At 38.4% G+C, this 26934-nt stretch overlaps 1 protein-coding gene, 2 long non-coding RNA genes and 1 pseudogene across 3 annotated transcripts; 2 read left to right on the forward strand and 2 right to left on the reverse strand.

Annotated features, from left to right (window-relative positions):
* Positions 1-849: 849 nt before the first annotated feature.
* CRISP3 (cysteine-rich secretory protein 3) lies at positions 850-25928 on the reverse strand. Its single transcript, NM_001079635.1, is given in 8 exon segments — positions 850-1116; positions 3188-3276; positions 3823-3917; positions 4475-4623; positions 6073-6160; positions 7588-7704; positions 14419-14489; positions 25824-25928. Coding segments are annotated over 7 exon segments (735 nt in total). The 5' UTR covers positions 14488-14489; positions 25824-25928; the 3' UTR covers positions 850-988.
* Positions 1174-4481, forward strand: LOC112443708 (uncharacterized). Its single transcript, XR_003032117.2, has 3 exons — positions 1174-1275; positions 1374-1444; positions 4102-4481. It is a non-coding gene; the product is annotated as an uncharacterized lncRNA (long non-coding RNA).
* LOC100336381 (eukaryotic translation elongation factor 1 alpha 1 pseudogene) lies at positions 10709-12450 on the reverse strand (annotated as a pseudogene).
* LOC132343626 (uncharacterized) lies at positions 15473-22594 on the forward strand. Its single transcript, XR_009492549.1, has 3 exons — positions 15473-17843; positions 20310-20380; positions 22223-22594. It is a non-coding gene; the product is annotated as an uncharacterized lncRNA (long non-coding RNA).
* Positions 25929-26934: the final 1006 nt, after the last annotated feature.

Genomic DNA, 26934 nt, shown 5'->3' on the forward strand with positions numbered 1-26934 from the left:
TGGAGGCTACCTTAGGAAGAATGATTTGAATTTAATTGTAAAAATGGGAGACATCAGTGGGAAGAAGGTGGCTGGGAGAGGAAGAATTAAAGATAGCATATGTATCTTTGAACATGTTTAGCTATAAATTGGGACTGGGAATGAGGACTGTAGTTCAGGATTCATGAGACAATGATACCACATTCTGACCTTTTCATACATCTCGTTCTAGAAATATGATTCTCAATTTCTTTCTTTCTTTCTTTCTTTTGACTTAGCACATCCCCAGCATGGGGTTACTCTCAAGCCAAGGGCCCCAAGCCAGGTTTTGAGAGATGGAGGAGAAGCAGGAAGCCTTGGAGCCTGGGAGAACACCCCTAGACTGGCAGGCGAGCTGGTCTGGGCATTGCTTGTAGGAGCTGAAAAGTGAGTTTTAAATCAGAGCTTCCTCTGTCCCATCTCCCAGGCCTTGGGGCTCCCGAGTTTTCTGATATAACTCTTTACCTCCTCCTCAGGCTTTTTTGAGGTATAATTGATGTACAATTATTATATGTTTCAGGTGTACAACATAGCCATTTGCAATTTTTAAAGGTTATACTCCATTTATAGTTATTATAGAATATTGGCTACATGCCCTGTGCCATGCAAAATATACTTGTAGCTTGTTGATTTTATACATGATTCTCAATTTCAGTTCAAATTTGTAGTGATCATATTTGTAAGAGAATACAACTTTCAGAATCTTCAACTTGATTAAATTCAATTAAATTTACATCACCCAATTGATATCAAAATCCAAAGTTGTTATCATAGATTAGGTTACATTAATTTTTTTTGTATGAAAAAAAATTCTGTAAAATAAAAAGCAGATCCAGGAGAAAAAGACTCTTTACTACTTGAAATCAAATTTGTAGCTAACATGTCTGTGATTTCCTTGTTAGTAAATATCAAATCTGAGTAGATGATGCAGCCTTCCATCATGTAGCCCTGCTCGGTCAGTGCTTGGAATTTAATAAATTTTGCCTTGACAATTGCAGGCAGCCTTGCAATTGGTCTTCACAAAATCAGAGGCACAGGTCCATGTTTCCTTTAAAGATGCACAGTTAGAATAGGTATCTTCATACTCACAACTATTGGCTGGAATAAAAGCAAAGAAAGTAATCACTTCATTATCATTTTCCTCCACAGCAGCAACACAAACAGTGAATTCAATGTGAGTGAGAAAGAGAAAATTGAGCAAACATGTTGGCATCATCACACTGTGACGAGCACTTCATAGCTTGAAGGTCACATAAGGTCTCTTAGTTAAACTAATCAATTAGCTCATCGTTTATTTTAAAATTTTAATCTTTTGAAATGTTTCTAAAATGAATTGGCCTCTTTTCCTTCCTCAGAAAACAGAGTACGGTGAATTTAAATGAATCTGTCTAGAACTGCACTGTCCGAAATGATCAGCACTAGACAGGTGATTGCTTACATTTAAACCTAATTGAATTAAAATAAAATAAAATAAAATATAAATTTCAGGTCCTTAGTGATACTAGTTACATTCTAACTACTCAATAACCAATGTGGCCAAGGGCTACTTTAAGAGACAGTACACTTATTTAACATTTCCATGAATGCAAAAAGTTATATTGGACTCTGTTGCTGTAGACTCTAATACTACTAGTCTTTCTTTCAGGAATAAGAAATCATTGTAAGAAGATGTGGGTGCAAAGTTGCAAAAACAAAAGGAAATTACACCATGATTGTTGGGTATTTCCATTCAGATGTCCCTCAGTGGCCATAGACTCAACACATCTCAAGCCAAGTAGATTATCCTACCTACAAACTTGGCAGTTTTATAGTATTGCTTCCCAACTCTCCCCTCCTTTCACCCAGACTCAGAGAAGTGGCATAATTTAATCCAGGCACTAGGAATTAACCCGAACTCCTTCCCTTCTATATTTTTAGTTTCTCTCTCTTTCTTTTTAAACTGAAGTATAGTTGATTATGTTTTCCCCCTATTTTTCATCAGCATGCAACAAGCACAGGTAAGAAACACTGGCTCTTCTACATTCTTCCTATTTCTTATCACTGTCCTTTTCTCTTCATTCATTTTGCCGTCATGGAATAAAGATATTTGCTTTTAAACCCATGTTTTTGAACAGTCTCCAAGCTGGATTCCCATCCATTTGTTCCTGCATGCTATTGCCAGGAGCTCTTTGTAAAACACAAATTCTGATTTCATCATTCTTCCATTTGAAATCTTTCAATTGGTTGCTTGTTACTACTAGGATAAATTCCGAGCTCCTCAACAAATAGTATTGAGCCCAGGTGTAATTATTTTCTTCTGTAGTTAATTTATACAAAGCTTTGATATCATCACTATTCTGAATTATGGCTGAGCAATTCTTCCAGAGAGAGTGCTGTAATTCAGTTAGGTGAATGCATTTAAAAGGTAGAAATCTCAGTTAATGGGTTAATTGCATTGTTAACAATAATTATAATAACATACGCCAACTAAACAAAAATACCAATGCTGTACTTCTATTAACAACAACATGGAATAAGACATTATATGACATTAATTTCACTCCTTTTGCTAAGATACATTTGAAGTTTATGTGAGCTAATAACACTATAAGCAGATTTGATTGACATTTTAAAAGCATATAAAAGTTATTAGCAGACAAAAATACAAGTGTTCATTAAACTAAATTTGATGATTAAATTACCCTATGGGAAAATGAGGAATTTAGGATGATGAACTCATTCACATATAAGGAATTATAATTTTCAATATGTCTTTCCAGGTTAAGTCATATTCGGTGGTATCACATCTTTATATTTGTACACATTTCTCTTTTTAAAATTCCATCTTTGCTATAATGGCATTAACTTTGATGAAAAGAAAGTTCATATTCCGTTGCAATGATTAATTCCCACAGAAAGTTTTTCAGATATGCCAATATGTCACGGGTTCAACACAGCTACAGATATACATTGGTGGTAGATGTTTCTTTAGGTTATGTACAGTAACCGACTTCATTGCAAGTAAGAATTCTCAACAGTGTAAACTTTTTGCTTAAAGGCACTCTGTTGAATAATTTTAATTTTGCCTTTTGGAGGAAGGCATTGCTGAAGTTGGTTACATTCAGAATACTTTCTAATGCTTAGCCATGTCAGGTCATTTATATTAGCAAGTTAATGGTTTCAAACTTACTGCATAGTCCGTTGTCACAATGATTGGGGCAGCTGCCACAAGGTGTTCCCTTTTGGTAAGGGACATGTTGTCTGCCAACAATATTACCACTGAAATTTGAAATACAAAATGTCAAGCATTTTTCGTTTTTTAAGTTTAATTTATGCTCCAAGGGAAGCATCCATCATCATATGGACCTAAATATCTTTCAGGGTTTTAAATCATGTCAAATGACTGAAAAACTAACATTCCCCAAGTGTACTCAGATCCCAATGCAAAGTAAGAATAATTCACATGTGCACTTACTTTCTTGACCCTAGTCTAACAGCCTGAGCCGAAATGGGCTAATAAAAGGCTCTAAAATTTACAGAGTGCATTTCAGTGTGGTAACAGTTTCTACCTCATAGTAAACTTGATGGAATTGGTAAGCCTGTGCACCCCTACATGCTGGCAAGAGGTAAACATATCCATCAAGAGACAGGGAGAAATTGGTTGTGCCTCAAATTTAAAAAACTCTTCTAAACTTTTATTCCCTCCTCCCCTCTACTGAAAAATTCTTTTTTAAAAGTCTGGTTTGTCCATTACATAACAATGTTCAAATCTTAGATCGCTGAAGGCATTATGTATTGACAACAAACGGGAAAGCATATACTTACGCAGGACAGTATTGGCAAACATAGAGGTACTTTAGACTTTGTTTGGGGCAGTAGGCAACTCCACATCCAATAAGGAAAGATGAGTACCAAACAATCTATGAGCACATAAGTGAAGATAGGAGAGTACATTAGAGAAGAAAATATATTTAAAAAACTCTAATAAGAAATATAAAGCTGAAAAGAATGTTACTGATATATTGTATTTCTGCATACCTTATGAATATATTTAGTTAAATTATTGAGTAGAAGTACTGACCTTTTATTTTTATTTTATTTTAGCCACTCCATGCAGCTTACAGGATCTTTGTTCCCCATCCAGGGATGGAAGCCAGGCCACTGCAGTGTAAGTGCTGAATGCTAACTGCTGGACTGCCAGGAAATTCCCTAAAAATCTTTTAAAATACTACATTTCCATGTACATTCACTATTTAATCCATTTAGGCAGTAAGAAAAATACAGGGTATATTTCCGCATTCAAAGTGTGCAGGCTTTTGACAAATGACAGCTCACGGCTGAAATACCCACAACATAGTAAAACTGCTCTTTACCCATTTGCGATCTTCCTTTCAGTTCAACACTGGAATCAGTCAAAATTTGGAGAAGCCTCCTTTTTAAAGTATTGATGTCAGAATGTTTTTATCTGTTCCCTTACCTGGGTGAAATGTCCAATTACTGCTTGAGGACTCTTCGGCCCTACTTCAAAAACAAAATCATGGACCTCATCATACCAGCTTTGGATTGCATTAGACCATGTAGAAGGGTAACTTGACATAAAGAGATTCTCGCCACAGTTCCTTGTACCTGAGAAGAAACAGATCATTCATGGGGAGAGCTGTAAAAATTCAAAGTCCCTGTCCTTTGCAGCGCTCATAGCTGTTAATCCATGAGGGAGTTTCTCATCAGCTATAAGCTGGAAAGAAGCCAGATGTGCTTAACACCTTAAGAATGGCCTCAATGTGCACAATTTTGAGTACATCAAGTTTTTTTTTTCTTTAGTATCTGCTCTCCCTAGATTCATTTGTTTACACTTTAAATTTTCATGAGTGTATGCATTAATGCATACTCTGCTTTGCATGCTAAAGGCAGAGACTAACTCAATTTCTGACTCTTGCCCACATTCATCAAAGATTGTTTTATACATAGGACCCTAAATAAATGTTTATGATTGCTATTCTGTATGAACTTTGAAAAAAAGCTAGCACTCAGCCTTTAATTAAAAACCCCAATATGAAGCAAATGGCACTAGAAGAGACAATATTTTCAAAGATTATGAGTCTCCCCTTAATAAGCAAATAAGAGCATCGCAGGCCAAATTCTCAAATTATTCTTTGAGAATAATTTCTTACTCGGAAAGAAGTGCCTTGTAGCACAACAGAAGTATTTCAAGATATTTTCAATATATATCTCAATATATTTTCAAGTTGAATATTTTGAATTAGATGGCTTTAAATATAATGTCTACATGCTACTTTAAGGGAGTGCAAACTAAATTACTCTTGGATAAATCCTTTAAGAAGGAAAGAAAGAAGCTAAGATTTTAACAGTAGATTGGGATCTTCAAGAAAATTTGTTCCAATTTTCTACCGAATATAGTCATCCTTCTTCCTGATTTCACTAAATTATAGTAAAAAAAATACAAGTAACAATGACAGTTCTACATTTAAAACAGGTAAGTCTTTTGCTTCTTTCAAATTGGGCTTGCCTAAATCTATGTCATTTTTGATCATTTCAGTAAATATTTTATCTAATATTTAATAATAAGATATTTCATCTCATTGTTTCTGTTTCCTGATGCAGAAGTCATGTCTAACAGGTTTTTAATCTATATAGTAATGACTGCATGGCAGGCACCCAGAATATACAAAAGACGTGACATTCTGTCATCAAAATGATTTAATCAAACATGTTATAAATACAAATATAAATAGGTTTAAAAATAAAAGCTGTTTTCTCTCTAACTGTTTTCTATTTTATAAAATAGAGGAAGAGATGACTCATGACTGCTTTACTTAGACAATGGTTAAGAGGCACAAATACGATATTGTGTGAGCCAGTTTTTGTAAAATATAAAACACACAACACGCACAATGTGGTACTTCTCGGAGTTCTTTCTCCTGCAGAGAGTTTTTAAATTGAAAAAGGCAGCATTAGAAGCAACATTTATTCATAAAGCTTTCTTAATGTAAGGTCAAAAATAGCCCTTATGGGCTTGCTTGTTCATGGACTCAACAAAAATATTAAATTACATACCTACTCTTCTATCCTCTTTCTTACTGTGTTTGAAAAGGCACTTGTTTGCCCAATTTTGGGCATTTGCTGCTGCCGTGGTGTTCCATTGCTAAAACAAGAAGAGAAAAAACAGATGCACTCAATGACTTAAATTACAAAGGAGCATAAGTTTTATGATTTGAATAGTGGACTAGTCTATATGAGTACAAAATTTCTCTATGTGCATCTTCTGCTTATCATGATAGTCACGGATATCTTTTTCACATGTCTTTTTCTTCTCCACAAAATCGTACATCTACCCTAAGTAATCGAAAAATCTAAGACAGTTAATGGTCTATTTTTGATGGCACAGTAGACACACCTCAGTTTTTAGTAATAGTCCTCTCTAAATATTGATCAACACACGGAGATGTTGAGATTATTTTTCCTATAGTACTGAGCTGGCATACTTTACTCTTAGTTCCTTTTTTTTTTTAGTAAGTACATCTGGGAGACATGTGGCCTTCAGTACTGGACCTAGAAAAGTGGGCTGTTATTTGCCCTAGATCAAAAGGTAATAACCCTAATAACCTAGGGTTAGAAGAAATACTGAGCAGAAAGACATCTCTCACTGATATCTAAGGATTTGCTTTTACTTCTGCCCCCCACAATTTAAATAGCCCTTAAAACTGGACAAGTTGCTTCACTATAATAAAGCAAAATTTAGGAGACTAATGAGACAGTGAGCTAATGAAGGCTCCTCACTTGCACAGGCCCTTTCAGAGTGGCAAGAGGGCACCTCAGAAGATGTTTGGCCATTTTTGGGGGGAGGAAGTGGTAACATTTGCAGTGGTAAGATATTTTTATGTTTTCTTCCTTAAAGTTAACAAAACTTGGATTTCCCCTATTTATAACGTATCTTCTAGAAAAGGGCTAGGTCATAAATTACAGCCCAGGTGGCGTGGACATTAATCATGAGGATGGTGTGGGTGAAGGTATTGTACTTATGACTGTACAGAGGGGAAATAGAAGGAAGGGAGCACACAGGCCACAGAAGTTACGAGAAAGCTGTTTTTATAAAAAACAACAGAAAAAGCCTAGTGAAAGTATCTAAAAGTCAGCTTACTAAGGTCAGAAGGCACATACTAACCTCAGTGGCAGGGTTCATGGAGAGGCTTCAGGGGTTCCATGGGCACCCTGAAACTTCATACTGATTGTATATGTATGTATGTAGATGCATTTTTTTCTTTTTAGGAGGAGAAATTCCACTTTCAAAGACGGTAAACTCTGAAATACGCATGATAGATTATAGATTCTGACAGATTAAACTATTCTAGTGAATAGAATATAGAAGGAGGAAGTATGATTTTTAAGCAAAAAATAGTATGTGGAATTTAAAAGAAGAATTTCTTCCCTGTCCATTACACAGCTCAAATGAAATAACAAAGCAGAGCCAGAACTTCCAAAACTGAAAGGTTCTTAAGAGATGTAATTTACTAGGTGCCAGCTCTTACCACAGCCAGCTCAAGCCACTTTCTTTATGTGTCTGCTTCTTACCATCTTCAGCATGTTACTGGGAGGTGGCGAGACTCCTCTCCTTAGGTCATTGTGTTTGTTTACAATCTCAGTTTGGACATTTTTCAGGGTGTTTGACAAATCAGCAAAACGTCGATCCTGAAGGAAAGTCAGCTTAGGATTAGTTTTTAAAAGTTTTGAAATTGCATAGAAGAATGTGTAAGTTAATTTAAGAGAAAAAAGATTATTTTCAGACATGTTCAGTTCAAGTCAGTATTATTAAGCACTGCCAATGAATCTGAGCCCAAACTATAATTTTTAAGAAAGAAAGAGTGTTGAATCTTAAGAGTCAGGCTGTAATTCATGCCGTGATGATTAAAAATGCCTCGATGGAAATTCCCTGGTGGTCCAATGACTTTGTGCTTCTTTTTCAGGGGGCACGGGTTTGATCACTGTTCAGGGAACTAAGATTCCATAAGTTGCATGGTGCAGTCAAAAAATAAAAACACCTCTGAGGCTATAAATGTCACTTTCTAGAATGAAGGGACATCTCAGTGTGAGCTTTCTAGACATATGAATGAAAACACAATGACAAAGTTACAAGATTGGAGCCACTGAACATTCTCATTCACACTCAATCAGGCTGCAGAAAGGGAGTGATAAGGGTGGAGGTAGGTGGCTCCTTTTAGACCAGTGGTCCCCAACCTTTCAGGCACCAGGGACCAGTTTCGTGGAAGACAATGTTTCCATGGACCTGGGGTGTCGGAGATGGTTTCAGGATGATTCAAGGATATTACCTTATTGTGCACTTTATTTCTATTGTTATGACATCAGCTCCACCCTAGATCCTGGAGGTTGGGAACCCTTGTTTTAGATGTTCGGGGAACCTTGAACTGACATGCTGTGTGTATTTAGGGAAAGCATGTTTAGGTGGAGTCCAAGTGCACTCAATACTCCAGTAAATAATTCTACCTATTATGTGACAGACTTTATGGGGTCTCTCAAAAGACAGTTTAACAATATTACAAAAAAATCTCCAAAGCAATTTGGAGGGAGCAATGCCATTCCAATTAATGAACTATTGCTGACTTTGTTCCTTTTAGTAACAGAAATATAATTAACAGGATATTAAGTCAGGTGCTGATATTTTTGGTGTATCCTTGCATGTATGTTGGGAAGGCTTGAGTCTGGAGGTAGAGTAGGGTGCGTGAATAGTTCTCAGAAAGTCTGAACAATTTGGTGACTTCAATTTACAGAAGAGTCTGATGCTATATGTACATGAGCAAAATTTTGTAAGCCCAGACAGGGCCTTTTGCTGATTTTCCCTGACACCCTGGGATAAGTTATTCTCCCCCTGCCCCAGTGCTAAGTCTCCTCAAAGTTCTACAAATACTGTGAACGTGGGTCTCACCACACTTTATTGCCACGATCTCATTATGTGTCCATTTCCCCTGCCTGTTTGTATGTTCCTAAAGACAGGGACCAATATTGAATGCATGGTACTCCCAGACTGGGCGCTTTCCCAGCTATCGATTCCTAAATTAGCAAGGATGCGACTGAAGCGACTTAGCAGCAGCAGCAGCAGCCAATGTGAAATACCAATCTCTGTATAAAAGTAATTGTGGTTTCAGACCATGAATTTTAAATCATTATGCTGCTGCTGCTGCTGCTAAGTCGCTTCAGTCGTGTACAACTCTGTGTGACCCCGTAGACGGCAGCCCAACAGGCTCCCCCATCCCTGGGATTCTCCAGGCAAGAACACTGGAGTGGGTTGCCATTTCCTGCTCCAATGCATGAAAGTGAAAAGTGAAAGTGAAGTCGCTCAGCCGTGTCCGACTCTTAGCGACCCCATGGACTGCAGCCTACCAGGCTCCTCCATCCATGGGATTTTCCAGGCAAGAGTACTGGAGTGGGGTGCCATTGCCTTCTCTGTTAAATCATTATAACTAGGCTCAAATACGTCTTTACTAATCAGAATAGGAACCAGTGCAATCAACACATTTTTTGCCAACAAAAAATAAGTTTGTTTATTCCTGTAGCATAAAAATACTTGCTTTGGGATTCAGTGAACCCTTGGAAAGCATTTTCTGCCTGTTTCTGGTTGCAGAAGAATTTTCCCTGCAAAAACGTTGTCTTGATGCTTGAAATTGTAGTTGGTTGACGATAGGTCAGGTGAATATGGCAGATGGGGCAAAACTTCATAGCCCAATTTGTTCAACTTTTGAAGTGTTGGTAGTGCAACATGCGCTCATGTGTTGTTGTGGGGAAGAACTGGGTCCTTTCTGTTGACCAGTGTCAGCCACAGGTGTTGCAGTTTTCAGTACATCTTATCGATTTGCTGACCATACTTCTCAGATGTAATGGTTTTGCTGGGATTCAGAAAGCTGTAGTGTATCGGATAGGAGAAGGCAATGGCAACCCACTTCAGTACTCTTGCCTGGAAAGTCCCATGGACGGAGGAGCCTGGTTGGTTGCGGTCCACCGGGTCGCTAAGAGTCGGACATGATTGAGTGGCTTCACTTTCACTTTCATGCATTGGAGAAGGAAATGGCAACCCACTCCAGTGTTCTTGCCTGGAGAATCCCAGGGATGGGGGAGCCTGGTGGGCTGCCATCTATAGGGTAGCACAGAATCGGACACAACTGAAGCAACTTAGCAGCAGCAGCAGCAGTGTATCACATAGTCAGCAGACCACCAGACAGTGACCATGATCTTTCTGGGGTGCAAGTTTGGTTTTGGGAATTGCTTTGGAACTTCTTCTCAGTCCAACCACTGGGCTGGTCATTGCCAGTTGTTGTATAAAATCCACTTTTTGTTGCATGTCACAGTTCTATTGAGAAATGGTTTGTTGTTGTTGCATAGAAAAAGAGAGGATGACACTTCAAAATGATGATATTTTTTATTTTCAGTCAGCTCAAGAGGCACCCATTAACTGAGCTTTTTCATCTTTGCAATTTGCTTCAAATGCTGAATGACCATAGAAGGGTCAATGTTGAGTTCTTTGGCAAATTCTCATGTAGTTTTAAGAGGATCTGCTTTGATGATGCTCTCAATTGGTCAATCAACTTCTGATGGCTGGCCACTGTGCTCCTCATCTTCAAGGCTCCTGTCTCCTTTGCAAAACTTCTTGAGCCATTGCTGCACTGTACATTCTTTTTTTTTTTTTCTCATTAAACTTTTTTTAATGGGTCTCAAATTCTGTGACAGATTTTTGGTCAAGTTGTTTTCATTAAAAAGTACTGATTTTAAAAACTAATAACTTAAACTGCCACACACAAAACATATGGTCCACAAAAACATTCTCTTTTCCTTCTGAAGGTTTTACGATGCATTGTTATCATTAACCAGTCTTTTACTATTAAACTTAAATGGCCAATTGAGACAAACAGTTCTGAGACTGTTCTTCCACCACTGATTAAGACTGGGGTGGCAGGTATTGGGGATAATATTCATTTAGCCTTCTGAGCTTTCTGGGCAGACTTGGTGACCTTGCCAGCTCCAGCTGCCTTCTTGTCCACTGCTTTGATGACACCCACAGCGACTGTCTGTCTCATGTCACACATAGCAAAATGGCCCAGGGGAGGATAATCAGAGAAGCTCTCGACACACATGGGCTTGCCAGGAACCTTATCAATGATGGCAGCATCACCAGATTTCAAGAATTTAGGGCCATCTTCCAGCTTTTTCCCAGAACAATGATCAATCTTCTCCTTCAGCTCAGCAAACTTGCAAGCAATGTGAGCTGTGTGACAATCCAGCACAGGTGCATATCCAGCACTGATTTGGCCTGGATGGTTCAAAATAATCACCTGAGCTGTGAAGCCAGCAGCTTCCATGGGTGGATCATTTTTGCTGTCACCAGCCACATTGCCACGATGGACATCTTTGACAGACACGTTCTTGACATTAAAGCCCACATTGTCCCCATGAAGGGCTTCACTCAATGCTTCATGGTGCATTTCTACAGACTTCACTTCAGTTGTTACATTGACTGGAGCAAAGGTGACCACCATGCCAGGTTTGAGAACACCAGTCTCCACATGACCCACAGGGACAGTACCAATACCACCAATTTTATAGACATCCTGGAGAGGCAAACGCAAGGGTTTGTCAGTTGGGCGAGTTGGTGGCAGAATGCAATCCAGAGCTTCAAGCAGGGGGGTTCCACTGGCATTGCCGTCCTTACGGGTGACTTTCCATCCCTTGAACCATGGCATATTAGCACTTGTCCCCAGCACGTTGTCAGCATTCCATCCAGAAACTGGCACACATGCTACTGTGTCGGGGTTGTAGCCAATTTTCTTAATGTAGGTGCTGACTTCCTTAACAATTTCCTCGTATCTCTTCCGGCTGTAGGGTGGCTCAGTGGAATCCATTTTGTTAACGCCAACAATTAGTTGTTTCACACCCAGAGTGTAAGCCAGAAGGGCATGCTCACGGGTCTGCCTGTTCTTGGAGATACTGGCTTCAAATTCACCAACACCAACAGCAACAATCAGGACAGCACAGTCAGCCTGGGATGTGCCTGTAATCATGTTTTTGATGAAGTCTCTGTGTCCTGGGGCATCAATGATGGTAACATAGTACTTGCTGGTCTCAAATTTCCACAGGGAGATATCAATGGTGATACCACGCTCACGTTCAGCTTTAAGTTTGTCCAAGACCCAGGCATATTTGAAGGAGCCCTTTCCCATCTTGGCAGCCTCCTTCTCGAACTTTTCAATTGTTCTCTTGTCGATCCCGCCACATTTGTAGATCAGATGGCCAGTCGTGGTAGACTTCCCTGAATCTATGTGCCCAGTGACAACGATGTTGATGTGGGTCTTCTCCTTTCCCATTTTGGCTTAGGTTTAACGGTGGTTTTCACGACACCTGTGTCCTGGCGGCAAACCCGTTGCGAAAAAGTGCACTGTACATTCTTAGCAGTTTTTGGGCTAAATGCATTGTTGATGATGAGAGTTATCTCCAGTGCTTTCCAACCCATTCTGAACTCAAATAGGAAAACTGCTCAAATTTGCTTTTTGTCTAACATCATTTCCCTAGTCTAAAATAAATACAAAATAAACAGCAAGCAATGTGATTAGCAAAAAAGTTTAATAAATGCATATTAAAATGATGTATGCTTAACCATGTTTATTTAAGAGTGTATTATTCCAATATCAAATAGCAAAGTTCAACAATGCAAAACCACAATTACTTTTGCACTAACCTAAATATATCAAATTGTAAAATAGCTCCCTGGATATGTCCTTTTGACTCTGAAAAATGTAGTTTCATTTCAAAGCATATCAAAATTTGGTTTCTGAAAAGTCATTATTTCCTGCTTCTTACCCTATCTTGCTTTGTAGATAAATTCTATTGAAGAAGATATGTCTTTTGTTTGTTGGTTTTAAAAATGATCATCGATAAAGTTTTTATTAAGTGACAGGTGATAGGAAAAGTGTTGAGAGTACAATGGATAAAAGATGGTATCTATTCATCCTTAAAGAGTTTATATTGGATAGGCAATATGACATAAATAGATAATTATGACCTGATAACTGAAATGATAGGAGGGATCTACTAGATATAAAGGGAGGAGGGATTAATTCTTCTTGACTGAGCTTAGAAAAGATTTCACAACATATGGTCTGGAATGGGATACTGAGAGATAAATTGTGTTTTCTAAGCATCTGGAGAAGATGCTCTGGGCAGAGGGTGTGTAGAGTATCTGATCAAGAGACATTTACTGGTGTAAAGGACCCAAATGATATCTCCCTTTTAAATACTTTTATCAATAAAGACTGGGAGATGGACTGGACATGTAACAGGGGACTGGAAAGGGCCATGGAAGGAATCTTCAGGGAAGAAATTGGGAACACAGCAAATGACTTGAATGAAACCCTAGCTGATGAATATATTGTATTTGGATTGAAATTTTGATTATGGTAACACAATAGCTATATTTGTAAATGCCTAATGAGGTTAAATGCAATGTCAGAAACCTGTGGTCTGAGGAGTCCTAGCTAATCTTGTGTGCCCAGAGTGGGTGGGGGAACAGACAGCAGTGGCCAAAGCTCCTCACATTCAGAGGTTCTCTGACCAGGAGGTCAACACCTTATATGGGCATCTCCACACCAATCATTGGAGAACATGACTGATCCTGTTTGGGAGATTATTAAAGTGAAGCAGCATATTAGAAATAATTAGAACATCTTACCTAACATATACTAATTGTGAAATTATGGGCAAAATCAAAATACTTAATATCTTTAGTAAATTTTCTTGCCTTTTAATTTAAAATTATTCTCACAGGGTAATTATGAAAATTAAATGTGGTGATGTGTGGGAAGAAGTTTTGCTAATTTGAGATCATATAAATATGTTGCTAATTTTCTGTGGGAGTCACGTTGAAATGTATTAAATAAAAGTAAATCAGAAAAGATCTTGGGACAGGAGAAGTATCATTGGCTTTTAAATCCACAAACTAGTGCTGTCAATAGAAATATAATTAAGGCATCACGTATGATTTTAATTAAAAAAAACATACTAAATTATTAAGTATAATATATATCACTTGATGAATATATTACAGTGTTTATTATGTGATCATATTAAAATTATTAATGAGATTTTTACCTCCATTTTGTTCACTGAATCATACTGTATTGAATTTATGCAGGGCTCAGCTCGCACTATCCATATTTCCCGTGTTGCATATCCTCGCGGGGCTAGAAGCTACCATGTTGGTTGCCACAGCCTTAGACTTTAGCGCAGTGAGCAACTGAGAAGTACTTTGCGATGTACCAGACACTCCAGTCTTTTTTACTTTCAAACACTGAGCCCTCAAAGTTGCATGAGTTTTTGTGAAAAGATTTTTACCCTTGACCATACCTGTCCCTTTGCAGGAAAGAATGGAAGCCACACAGCAGCCAGGAACAAAACCACCGTGAATAATGCCATCGCTGGGAAAACAAAACAAAGGAACAAAGACCCGCATTGGGATCTTTAGTGCATGAGCTTCTGAGGAACACAGGGGAAAAACAAAACACACAGAGCAAGGATCTCAGTTACACCAGATTCATCAGCTGACATGAACAAAAGAGGCTGTGTCACCAGGAGTCAATAGAATGATGATGGCTTTGGCCCCAGACCTGAACCTCCAATGGGGACAGTAAAGAACAAATGGAAACACTGGATTGAATGTTGATGATGAATAACTCACTTCTACCCTGTTGTTGTCGCTAAGTTGTACCTGACTCTTGTGACCCCAGGGGCTGTAGCCTGCCAAGCTCCTCTGTCCATAGGATTTCTCAGGCAAGAATATTGGAGTGGGTTGTCATTTCTTTCTCTAGAGCATCTTCCTGACCCAGGGATCCAACCCATGTCGCCTACACTGGCAGGCAGATTCTTCATCACTGAGCCACAAGGGAAGTCCAATTCTGCCCTAGTTCCACAGTTTTTCCATATAACTATTCTCCAGGTGCTAGGAATGGCTTCTTCACACTTCCCAACTGTGATAAAACAACACACACACATATATATGGAATCTAGAAAGATGGTCCGGGGGAAATTATTTGCATGGCAGGGCAGTGGTGGGGAGACAGCTGGAGGAGGGCATGGCAACCCACACCAGTATTGTTGCCTGGACAGAGGAGCCTGGTGGGCTACAGCCTATGGGGCCGCAAAGGGTCGGACATGACTGAAGCAACTCAGCACAAAGCACACAGTGGAGACACACACATGGAGAACAGACTTATGGACACGGTAGAGGGGTGGGGAGAAGACGGAGGGAGAGGGTGGAATGTATGCAAAGAGTAACATGGAAACATACATTACCATATGTAAATAGATAGCCAATGGGAATTTGCAATATGACTCAGGGAACTCAATCTGGGGCTCTGCAACAGCCTAGAGGGGAGGGAGGTGGGTGGGAGGTTCAGGAGTTTCAGGAGGGAGAGGACATTAAAAAAAAAAAAAGGAACGACTAGCCCTTGCTGGTTTCCTTACACCTTGCTTAATCCTTTATAACCCCAATTAACATCTCGGATTACCGGTGAACATATGCCACTTCTTTCCTGTCAGAGCTCTGGCTCATTGCTTGCATTTCCTAGAGCCCTAGGTAAATACACTAAGGAGTAAATGCTTTTCTTTGGTAATTTCAACACCTCTCTTCAACTCTGCCCAGTGTCCCCATTCATTCCCATTCAAATCTTTCTCTTTATTACAATGTCTTAAATTCCAAAAAGGCAACATTCTCTTTCTGGATCTAAAAATAAAAGATACAGTTCTTACATTTCAAGGTATTATTAATACCAACCCAATCCTATGAACACCCTTAATATATTCACATCATTTGCCTCACTAATTCAACTTCTTGGAATACCCAGGAAATAATAATATACACTGGTAAAGCTTTAGGCATATTTTTTCATCACATTAATATTTATAAAGGTAAATATTGTAATGAATTAAATATTCAGTATCACAGGAGTAAAATGTCTAAATTCAAACACATTATTTTGCTTAAGCATATTAGACATAAAAGTTATTTTATGATGATTTTGTAACAAGGAAAATGTTTATATTTTGAAGTTAAGTTTTTTTGAAAAAAGTGGAACATCAAATGATACATGGGAGGTGCTTAGCCTTCTGTGAAAAAGTATGGGCCCTTCCAAAATTTATATATTGAAGCTCTAATTCTGAGGTGATGTAATTCCAGTTGAGCTATTTCAAATCCTGAAACATGATGCAAGAAAGGCAATGCCAAAGAATGCTCAAACTACCACACAATTGCACTCATCTCACATGCTAGTAAAGTAATGCTCAAAATTCTCCAAGCCAGGCTTCAGCAATACGTGAACCGTGAACTTCCAGATGTTCAAACTGCTTTTAGAAAAGGCAGAGGAACCGGAGACCAAATTGCCAACATCCGCTGGATTATCGGAAAAGCAAGAGAGTTCCAGAAAAATATCTACTTCAGCTTTATTGACTATGCCAAAGCCTTTGACTGTGTGGATCACAATAAACTGTGGAAAATTCTGAAAGAGATGGGAATACCAGACCACCTGATCTGCCTCTTGAGAAATTTGTATGCAGGTCAGGAAGCAACAGTTAGAACTGGACATGGAACAACAGACTGGTTCCAAATAGGAAAAGGAGTACGTCAAGGCTGTATATTGTCACCCTGCTTATTTAACATATATGCAGAGTACATCATGAGAAATGCTGGGCTGGAAGAAGCACAAGCTAGAATCAAGACTGTCAGGAGAAATATCAATAACCTCAGATAGGCAGATGACACCACCCTCAGGGCAGAAAGTGAAGAGGAACTAAGAAGCCTCTTGATGAAGGTGAAAGAGGAGAGTGAAAAAGTTGGCTTAAAACTCAACATTCAGAAAACTAAGATCATGGCATCTGGTCCCATCACTTCATGGGAAATAGATGGGGAAACAGTGTCAGACTTTATTTTTGTGGGCTCCAAATTCACTGCAGATGGTGACTGCAGCCATGAAATTAAAAGACACTTACTCCTTCGAAGAAAAGTTATGACCAACCTAGATAGCATATTGAAAAACAGAGACATTACTTTGCCAACAAAGGTCTGTCTAGTCAAGGCTATGGTTTTTCCAGTGGTCATGTATGGATGTGAGAGTTGGACTCTGAAGAAAGCTGAGCACCGAAGAATTGATGCTTTTGCACTGTGGTGTTGGAGAAGACTCTTGAGAGTCCCTTGGACTGCAAGGAGATCCAGTCCATTCTGAAGGAGATCAGCCCTGGGATTTCTTTGGAAGGAATGATGCTAAAGCTGAAACTCCAGTACTTTGGCCACCTCGTGCGAAGAGTTGACTCATTGGAAAAGACTCTGATGCTGGGAGGGATTGGGGGCAGGAGGAGAAGGGGACGACAGAGGATGAGATGGCTGGATGGCATCACTGACTCGATGGACGTGAGTCTGAGTGAACTCCGGGGAGTTGGTGATGGACAGGGAGGCCTGGCATGCTGCGATTCATGGGGTTGCAAAGAATTGGACACGACTGAGCGACTGAACTGAGCTGAATGGAATCCCCCAATGTGGCTATATTTACATCAGGGCCCCTAAATAAGTAATTAAGATTAAATGAGGTTATAAGAATGTGTTCTAATTCACAGAATTAGTGTTCAGTTCAGAAGAGACATTCAAGCCCTCTCTCTGTCTGTCTCTCTTGTCTCCATGAACCCAGAGAAAAGCCCATGTGAGTGTGCCATGAAGGTGGCTCTCTGTAAGTCGGGAAGAGAAGTCTCACCAGAAACTGACCATACTGGCACCTTGGTCTCAGGTGAGAATTGTGAGAAAATAAATTTCTGTTGCTCAAGCCACCCAATCTGTGGTATTTTGTAATAGCAACCCCAGCAGACTAATATACTTTCTCATGTATATTGAGGATCAGATTAGCTTCAAGTGCATTCCAAGGCCCATAACATGTAGTCATTGGAAATCTGAAGCTGCATATCTGTGTTAAGTGTTTACTGACTGCCACTCATCATCCATATTGCAATATACCTTGGCTTTTCTCACGGATAGATGACAAAAGCTCTATGACACAGGTTTCTTTGGGGTCAGTTTTTTTCCTAATATTTATTTATTTGCCTGATTTGGGTCTTAGTTGCAGTATGCAAACTCTTGGTTGTGGCCTGTGGCACCTAGTTTCCTGACCAGGGATCGAACCTGGGCCCCCTGTGTTGAGAGCAACAAGTCTTAGCCGTTGACCAGCAGGGACGTCCTGGGACCAGTTTGAATATAGGGTAACAGAAGAAATTAAAAGACGTTTACTCCTTGTAATATAGGGTAACAGAAGAAATTAAAAGACGCTTACTCCTTGGAAGGAAAGTTATGACCAACCTAGATAGCATATTGAAAAGCAGAGACATTACTTTGCCAACAAAGGTCCGTCTAGTCAAGGCTATGGTTTTTCCTGTGGTCATGTATGGATGTGAGAGTTGGACTGTGAAGAAGGCTGAGCGCCGAAGAATTGATGCTTTTGAACTGTAGTGTTGGAGAAGACTCCTGAGAGTCCCTTGGACTACAAGGAGATCCAACCAGTCCATTCTGAAGGAGATCAGCCCTGGGATTTCTTTGGAAGGAATGATGCTAAAGCTGAAACTCCAGTACTTTGGCCACCTCATGCAAAGAGTTGACTTATTGGAAAAGACTCTGATGCTGGGAGGGATTGGGGGCAGGAGGAGAAGGGGACGACAGAGGATGAGATGGCTGGATGGCATCACTGACTCTGTGGATGTGAGTCTGAGTGAGCTCTGGGACTTGGTGATCGACAGGGAGGCCTGGCGTGCTGCAATTCATGGGGTCGCAAAGAGTCGGAGACGACTGAGTGACTGAACTGAACTGAACTGAACAGAAGAAATTGTATTGCATAGTGATATGGGAGACCCTGATGCTCAGGAGTTTGGGAATGCAGACATTATGATTCATCCGGAGGACAGCAGCAAAAATAGAACCTCAGACCATTCTCTTACAAAATGATCAGACAAAAAGCTAGGCAAACAGGAAATAAAATTAAACAAAAATACAAAAGAATGAATTCATCCTCATGTGCAAAGGTGTTATTTTCTTCTCTGCATTTCCTATAACGAGTCTGTGAAGTGAAAAGTGTGAAAGTGTTAGTTGCTCAGTCATGTTTGACTCTTTTTGTGACCCCATGAACTGCAGCCTGCCAAGCTCCTCTGTCCATGAAACTCTCCAGGCAAGAAGTCTGGAGTGGGTAGCCACCCCCTTCTCCAGGGGATCTTCTAGGCCCAGGGATCAAACCTGGGTCTCCTGCATTGCAGGAGGGTTCTTTACCATCTGAACCAGTCTGTATTACTATAATTCAAGTAATTATTGTGAAGGCACTCTTGGAAAAGTGCCTCTGACTTTTCTCAGATTTATTGTCTTAGTTGCTCTTTTTGCCACCTGGTGAAGCTAATGGTTTAGGCATTATGATGTTTCTGTAAGTGAAGAAATGAGACACAGAGATGTTAAGTAACCTTCTGACAGACTCATTGCCAGATTGAGGCTACTTGGGATTTTTTTTAACCTCAATAACCACTTCCCACTAAATAGTATCATACTTTTGGGAGGTGTGGAGTTCTGGGTAAGAATGTCAAGCATTCTGCCTTGACAAAAATAGTCCTACATTACTATTAATATAAATCTTTTTGCAGCTGATAAATAGCTAATAAATGACTGAACACATTTGAGAAAATTAGAAAAAAATTAGAGAATATTAACAATTAAATCAATTATTTTCTGTTGTCTTTCAAATATAAAACTTCTAAGACTTGGAGAGTGCAAATAATATTTTCTTAGGATATCCTTCTTGACTTCAAAACATAGGCCATTATAATAACCCTCATTTATGTAACTTTGTTGAAATAATAGAGGACTTTGTTGGCATTTTAATGAAGTATTTTTGTCTGTTTAATAACTAGAATGAGAAGGGATGTAATTGGATTGGAAATCACAAAACTGATAGCTTATTCCTATAAGGGTTCTATGAAGGATACAAATTATAGAAGTGTTTCTACAGTGTTTGAAATTTTAAGCTCTTCTATACCATTAAAATTTCACTCACAGCAATAGGAAAAGGTTGATTTTGTTTAGATTTTAGGTGGGCAAAAGGAAGAGGTGGGTGAAAGGAATGAAAATATTAAGACAGAAAAGGAAAAATAGGGAAAGAAAAATGAACTTGTTTCTATAAAGCAGATACATAAATTTAATATTAAAAAGAGCCATTTGAATTTTTCAGGGACACCTGGCCCTTTACTGAGCAAATCTAAACTTTGGTACCTGGTATTGTCATGAAGGAAAGAGAGCGCCGTAAGTGTTGACAAGTCTGGGATTTTGTTGTTATCATTGGGGATACTGTTTTACCCAGCTCATCTTTAACAAGTTACATAAAATTGAAAATATTCACTTATCAAGTTAGAATATGGTGACATAGGGTCACCTCACAGGGATTTTGTGATGTTTTAGAAGATAAATAACATCAAAGCAATCTGAAAACATGAAAAAATCAACATATACCCACACATCCTAGCATTATCATTACTATTTTTATTATTATTTAGGATGCTTGCTCTCCCAGCAGAGATCTCTCAGCTCTCAGGCTCTTCAGGGATTGGCTTTGCTGAAGGCAGCCTCCTGGCCCAAGGTCATGCTCTCTTCCTAATTCACCCTCATCATATGGCTGTCTGATGTGGGATATAAAGGCCTGACCTCTTCGTTCCAAGTAGAGACAACTCTGAAACATCATCCCAACTTCTGAACTACTCAGAAGTAGTCGCCTGGCTGAAGCCTCCAATGAGACTACATCACTCCTTTGCCTAATTTTGCTTCCCCCCTCCCAAAGGAATTGATCTCAAGTACATTTCCTGATAAACTTTCCATCTCTCAGATATTGTTCCTGGAGGATCCAACCTGCGACATCATTCACTAGATAATCTTTTTTTATTTTTTATTTTCCTTAACTCTAGCCAGGCTTCTTTAGTTATCCTTTGATCATATGCCATTAACGCCTTAGATTATATTAATTCTCAACCCTGGATTCTAGCCACATCCTTCAAAAACATTTCTAAGTGCCTCTTCCCAAAGAAACTCACAAGTTAACTCCAAAAACACTGATCTTGCCACCGGATGGGAGCCTTTAAAACTTACCACGTAAAGTTTTGATTATATACTCATTTTCTCTGACCCATCTGCAAGATCTTATTTCTCTCAATTTTTTCATGTACTTTTGACTTTTTTTTTCTATAATTTGACTGTGAGTGTGGAAAGGACAGACTACTATTTTCATTCTTTTAAATGCCTTATGTGCTTAGTGGTGGAGCTTCAGAAGCTAAGTCTCCAGAGGACTCTTTCTTAGGTTAGTGTCCCTGGACATGTACATTCCTTAGGGAATGGGCTCAAGTGGGCCTCGAGGAGAATTGAAAGCCAAAGAGAAAAACAGGTCCTTCTTTTTCTGCAAGCCAGTAACACTCAGTTATTATTCTTTCCTTTAACAGACAGTCATCAAGTTTTGCACACTATCCATGACAGCAGGCTAGAATATACTGGACATATTCAAGTTAACAGAATATGATTCTCATTCACTCTCTGACCCTCAGCATATCATTAGGGCAGCTCATGATTCAAGCACCTAGAATATGAACTTGTTGAACCTTTCCAAATGTGTGCAAAAGTGGAGGGAAAGGTTTTCTTTTTCTTTTGCTGTGACCCATTCTGGTGCTTTTGGAGAAGGAGAGGAAAAAATCCAGTATAGCCCAGGCTCTGGAAATAAGTATGTCAGATGATGTAAATATAATAAAGGTCCATCAGCAACTGTAAGACCAATGCTTTTAGGTCCATTCCACCTCTCTTTTTCAGTGGCCTCCTTAAATAGAACGTACAGATCAGATATGATTTACTTGCAATTATGTTTGGTACAGTCACACCGAAATCAATGGAAAGAACTAGGAAAAATATATGCTTGTTTCTATTCTCTGCTTGCATGTAGACTATTTCTAAATGTATGTAGTTATATGTTTCAGCTGCTATTTACTTAGTAACAAACTTTAGTTTCCTTTTCACTCATTTCCCTTAAAAAGTTATTTTGCTGTGTAGAAGTCATTGCAGCTTTCCTTACATGATTTTCCTTCTGCTTTTCATCATTTTCCTTTTCAGGTGATTAGTCATCTCTCCTAAGTGTGACTAGAGAAAAGCCAAATAGAAGATTTGAAAATTTTCTAATTCCAAGTGTTGATGGTTTACATGTGCATGCTAAGTTGCTTCAGTCACGTCTGACTCTTTGTGACCCTGTGGACTGTCGCCTGCCAGGTTTGTCTTCCCTGGGAATTCTCCAGGCAAGAATACTGGAGTGGGTTGCCATGCCCTCCTCCAGGGGGATCTTCCTGACTCAGGAGTTGAACCTGCATCTCTTGACGTCTCCTGCAACGGCAGGTGGATTCTTTACCACCAGCATTACCTGCGAAGCCCTAATATCTAATGACTAAGAGCAGAACAAGTCTTTTTGAAGTGAAAATGCATATAATACAGTTAAACTGTAACATATTATTTCTTTCTCACCTTGATGTCAGGCTCTTTGCTAAGTTTGAAACACTCACTTGAAAAAGAAAATATTATTTTCTCTAATGACATGTTATCACTGCTTATTAGAAGATAAAAAGCACATTTATAAAAATTATGCAAGCAAACATTCCCTTAAAAGTCTATCTTGTGGAAATAAGAATTTTCAAATTATAAACTAAGGAGAATGTGCTTTGTTCTTAAGAAGACAGTTCTTAAAAGGATCCGTTTACAAAGCAAATTTTTAGGTTTCTATTCTAGTCAGGATGTCAAAATAGGCGGGCTTCTTGTTTCACTCCAACATGGATATGGAAGGAATGACAGAAGCAAAATAGAATCATGACCTTCAAGAAATATCAAAAAGATAGGAAGAAAATCCGGGGAGAAGTAAGTCTCTCGTGACCTCTAGTGTGTATGTGTTGATGTGTGTGTGATGGGTGTGAAGTGGAGGAAGAGGTTGCATCCTGAGGCAGTAGCTGGCCTGAGTGTGTAGCGATAGCCAAGCCTTTTAATTTTTGCTCTTGCCTCAAGATAATCATTGCTTCCCCATTATTGCAAAATTCTGTAGCAATAGAACTAGCCACCTGTCCTGGGGCTATGTATCAGCAAGATAGCATCAGGGGAACATAACCTTCATCAGATGCAAAGAAATGTATGGGCTATTCTACATTGCTATTACATTCATACACCTATTCCATCTCACCCCCTAGGGTTATGTGAGTATGAATTAGTATAACTACTTCCTCTCAATGCTGTTTCTTCCTAAAATGAACCTAAGGAGTGGCAGCAAATGGAAAGGATTCTGGGATTAAGTCTGTTCTAGTATATTTTTGCCATATGACCCAAGAAAGCTAGTATAAGTATGAAAATGAACCAAAATTATTGAATAATGTACCACCTTGTGCAATCTATAGGCTATTGTGAACAGGCAGGAAGCCCCTTGCCCTGAGTGAGCCATGTATAATGGTGCCATTATATGGCGACTTCCCAGGTGGCACAGTGGTAAAGAATCTTCCTGTCAATGCAGAAGATGCAAGAGACATGAAAAGTATTAATACATGTGTACATGATGTGTACATTATAGTTAGAGACACACTTATATACCTAACCACAGCTCAGAAAACTATGTGAAGTGAAAGTATTAGTCAATCAGTCATGTCTGATTCTTTGTGACGCCATAGACTGTAGCCCACCAGGCCCCTCTGTCCATGGAATTCTCCAGGCAAGAATACTGGAGTGGGTTGCCATTTTATTCTCCAGGGAATCTTCCCGACCCAGGGATTGAATCCGGGTCTCCTGCATTGCAGGCAGACTCTTTACCAACCGAGCCACCAGGGAAGACATCAGAAAACTATAGGATGCATTATTTTTCAAATATAGTTTAATGTAATATTTAATCTTCACTATAACACATTCTTTCATCTCACCACTTACATGTGAAATGGAAAGCAGCCTATAAGAGTTTGCAAACCTTTTAGACTTCATCTTATTTAGAAATCTACAAAGATATCTAAATAACAGCAGCTACATGGACAGTTCCCAGAAAGCAATTATTTTTTGTTCCCAAAGATGAATTCTCTCCTCTTTGCTTGAATTTACTGAAAAACGTTACTGGAATTCTTAGCACTATGTGGATTTAAACATTACTCAAGAGTTCTGCCACTCCTCCTCACAATTTGTCTCTTCCTCTTACAAATCTGACCTCAATTCAGAAGCCTTATTATTGTAGAGGAGCTCCCAGACTTGAAACTTGAAATCAGTTTGATTTCCTCTGATTCTTCTCCAGAGAGTGAATCATATAGGTAGACATTGTTGGTTTTGGTTTTAAACAGCAGAAGTGGGATCACGAAATCTTCTCTGGCAATAGTATGTCTTCCCTAAGCTTCCTGGATGCTAGTTAGCCACAGCGGAGAAAAACATTAATATAAAATGATTTTAAAGTAAAACCTTTCCTCTGTGAAGTGAATAGCTGCTCACAGGTCATCAGAGGCAGGTATGTGGTTTCTTGATATCTGCTTATCTAGGATCACTTCTTATTTGCCAAGGAATATAAAATTTTATATAGAAATTGCCTCCTTATATAAAATAATGCAACTGATATTATATTTAAATCACTTATATAAACATAAATGCCTGAAAAGGTTGACTTTTGTTGGAAAAGTTTCTAATTTTTTTTTTTTGACTGCATTTCATAGGGGATATTTTATCTTAGGTTGATAATCTTTAGAATATTTTTGTCTCAAGATTGGTGCTATTACTTTGTTTTGGTGGATTTAAAACTATTAGCAATAGCTTCCCATACTTATTTTAATAATGTCTATATTATATAATGTCCATATATGTTAATACTAGTAAAATTATTTTATTCATTTATTAAAAATTTTTAATTGGAGGATAATTGCTTTACAATATTGTGTTAGTTTCTGTCATACATCAACATGATCAGCCATAGGTATACATCTATCCCCATCCTCTTGAACCTCCCTCCTACCTCTCACCCCACCCCACCCCACCCCTCTAGGTTGTCTCAGAGCAAGGAGTTTGAGCTCCCTGAGTCACACAGCAAATTCCCACTGGCTATCTATTTTACATATGGTAATGTATGTGTTTCAATGTTACTCTTTCAATTCCTCCCGCCCTCTCCTTCTCCCAAGTCTGTTCTTTGTATCTGTGTCTCCATTGCTGTCCTGCAAATAAGTTCATCTTTCTAGATTCCATATATATGCATTAATATACAACATCTGCTTTTCTTTTTCTGACTTACTTCACTCTATATCATAGGCTCTGGGTTCATCCACCTCATTAGAACTGTCTCAAATGTGTTCCTTAAGTTATTATCGTGGAAGTATGAACACACATATAACCATAGTTTTTTATTTTTGCATTAAAGGAAGTTCTGGTATAATTGTTTCCAAAATTCACAGACATAGGAATTAATTATATTGCTTATTTTAGAACAAAAGGTAAAAACTAATTTATTACATTAGATAAAAGTGCTTTTTGTTAATATTAGAGCTATATGTTACTTTCTTAGCTTAAAAAGAATAGAATAGCTTAAGATCATTACTCTCAATATAGGTTATCAACAGTCTTGAAAACCACAGAGTCATTTACTAGGTATCGTTTTTTCACTGGCAAGGCATTAAGTACTTTGTCACAGTAAAATGTTCACTTTAAAAATAAACAAATTGCCACTTACTGTTGGTCTTTGGGGCAGGATGAAGTTATCTGCTTTATCTGTGGGAAGAAGACAAGTGGAGAGAACGACGTTAGGTATATATGCATTATACCTATTTCCTGCTCTGACCAATTCTGGTTGTGCAAGTAAATCTGTCAACAAGGTTGGAAACCGGATTTGTCATAATACCAGTAGTCTCAAATTTCATTGCTGGTTGTCTAACTGAACTTTTCACATTATCTTGTGATTCCCCACGCAACTTTTAAAAATAAATAGCTATTTCACATTTAACTACTGTACACTTATTCTTTGAAGTGCATATCCTGCTACAATTTATCCCCATTTTTGTAAATCAGTATTTTGACTGTGCTTAACTGAACTATGCTCATTACAACATTAGAGTTTTCAAGATTACTTTTTTTTCTGTAAGAATAAATCTCTGTTTATCATTTTTTGTGAACTCTAGAGAATACAATGCTTTCTTACAGAGATCTAAAATATATTCATTAGTAATTGCTTGAAACTTATTTTGGAGAATAATTTAGTCTTTATCTTTATAAATGCAAGGTCACAGTGTCTTTCAAAACAGAATGGAAAGAGATTCCATAACTTATTGGTATTTCTAAGTTTTAAGTTCTCCTGATATTAATATTTATTTTCTGGCTATATGAAATTCAACATACCATTCATCTACATTACATATTAAATTATCATCAGTTGATTCTATTTGTCTATGAAAGCTTAGTAATTCTAAGCATGTTTCCACATCTCAGAAAAGAGCTGAACAAATAATTTCAGGTTTTCTCTGTCTCTAAAATGTAAGGATTTCAACTATTGAATCTTAATAAATGAAGAAGTATAAATCAATAAATCACAAGTAACATATATATAGCACCGGCAGACATTTCTGCCTGCTTACACTAGCCTATAGATTGCACAAAGTTGTACATAATTCAATAATTTTGGTGCATTTTCATGTTTATACTAGATTTCTTGAGCCATATGCAAAAATACAGTAGAACAGACCAATGCCTGGTCAACAGTCACATTATTTTATGACAGCTTGGAAATATATTAAGTAATTAGGAAAAATAATATTTTATTTAATAGTCCTAAGATGAGAAAACATGTG

Source organism: Bos taurus, chromosome 23 (genome assembly GCF_002263795.3).
Source record: "Bos taurus isolate L1 Dominette 01449 registration number 42190680 breed Hereford chromosome 23, ARS-UCD2.0, whole genome shotgun sequence".
In the NCBI taxonomy this organism is placed as follows: Eukaryota; Metazoa; Chordata; class Mammalia; order Artiodactyla; family Bovidae; genus Bos; species Bos taurus.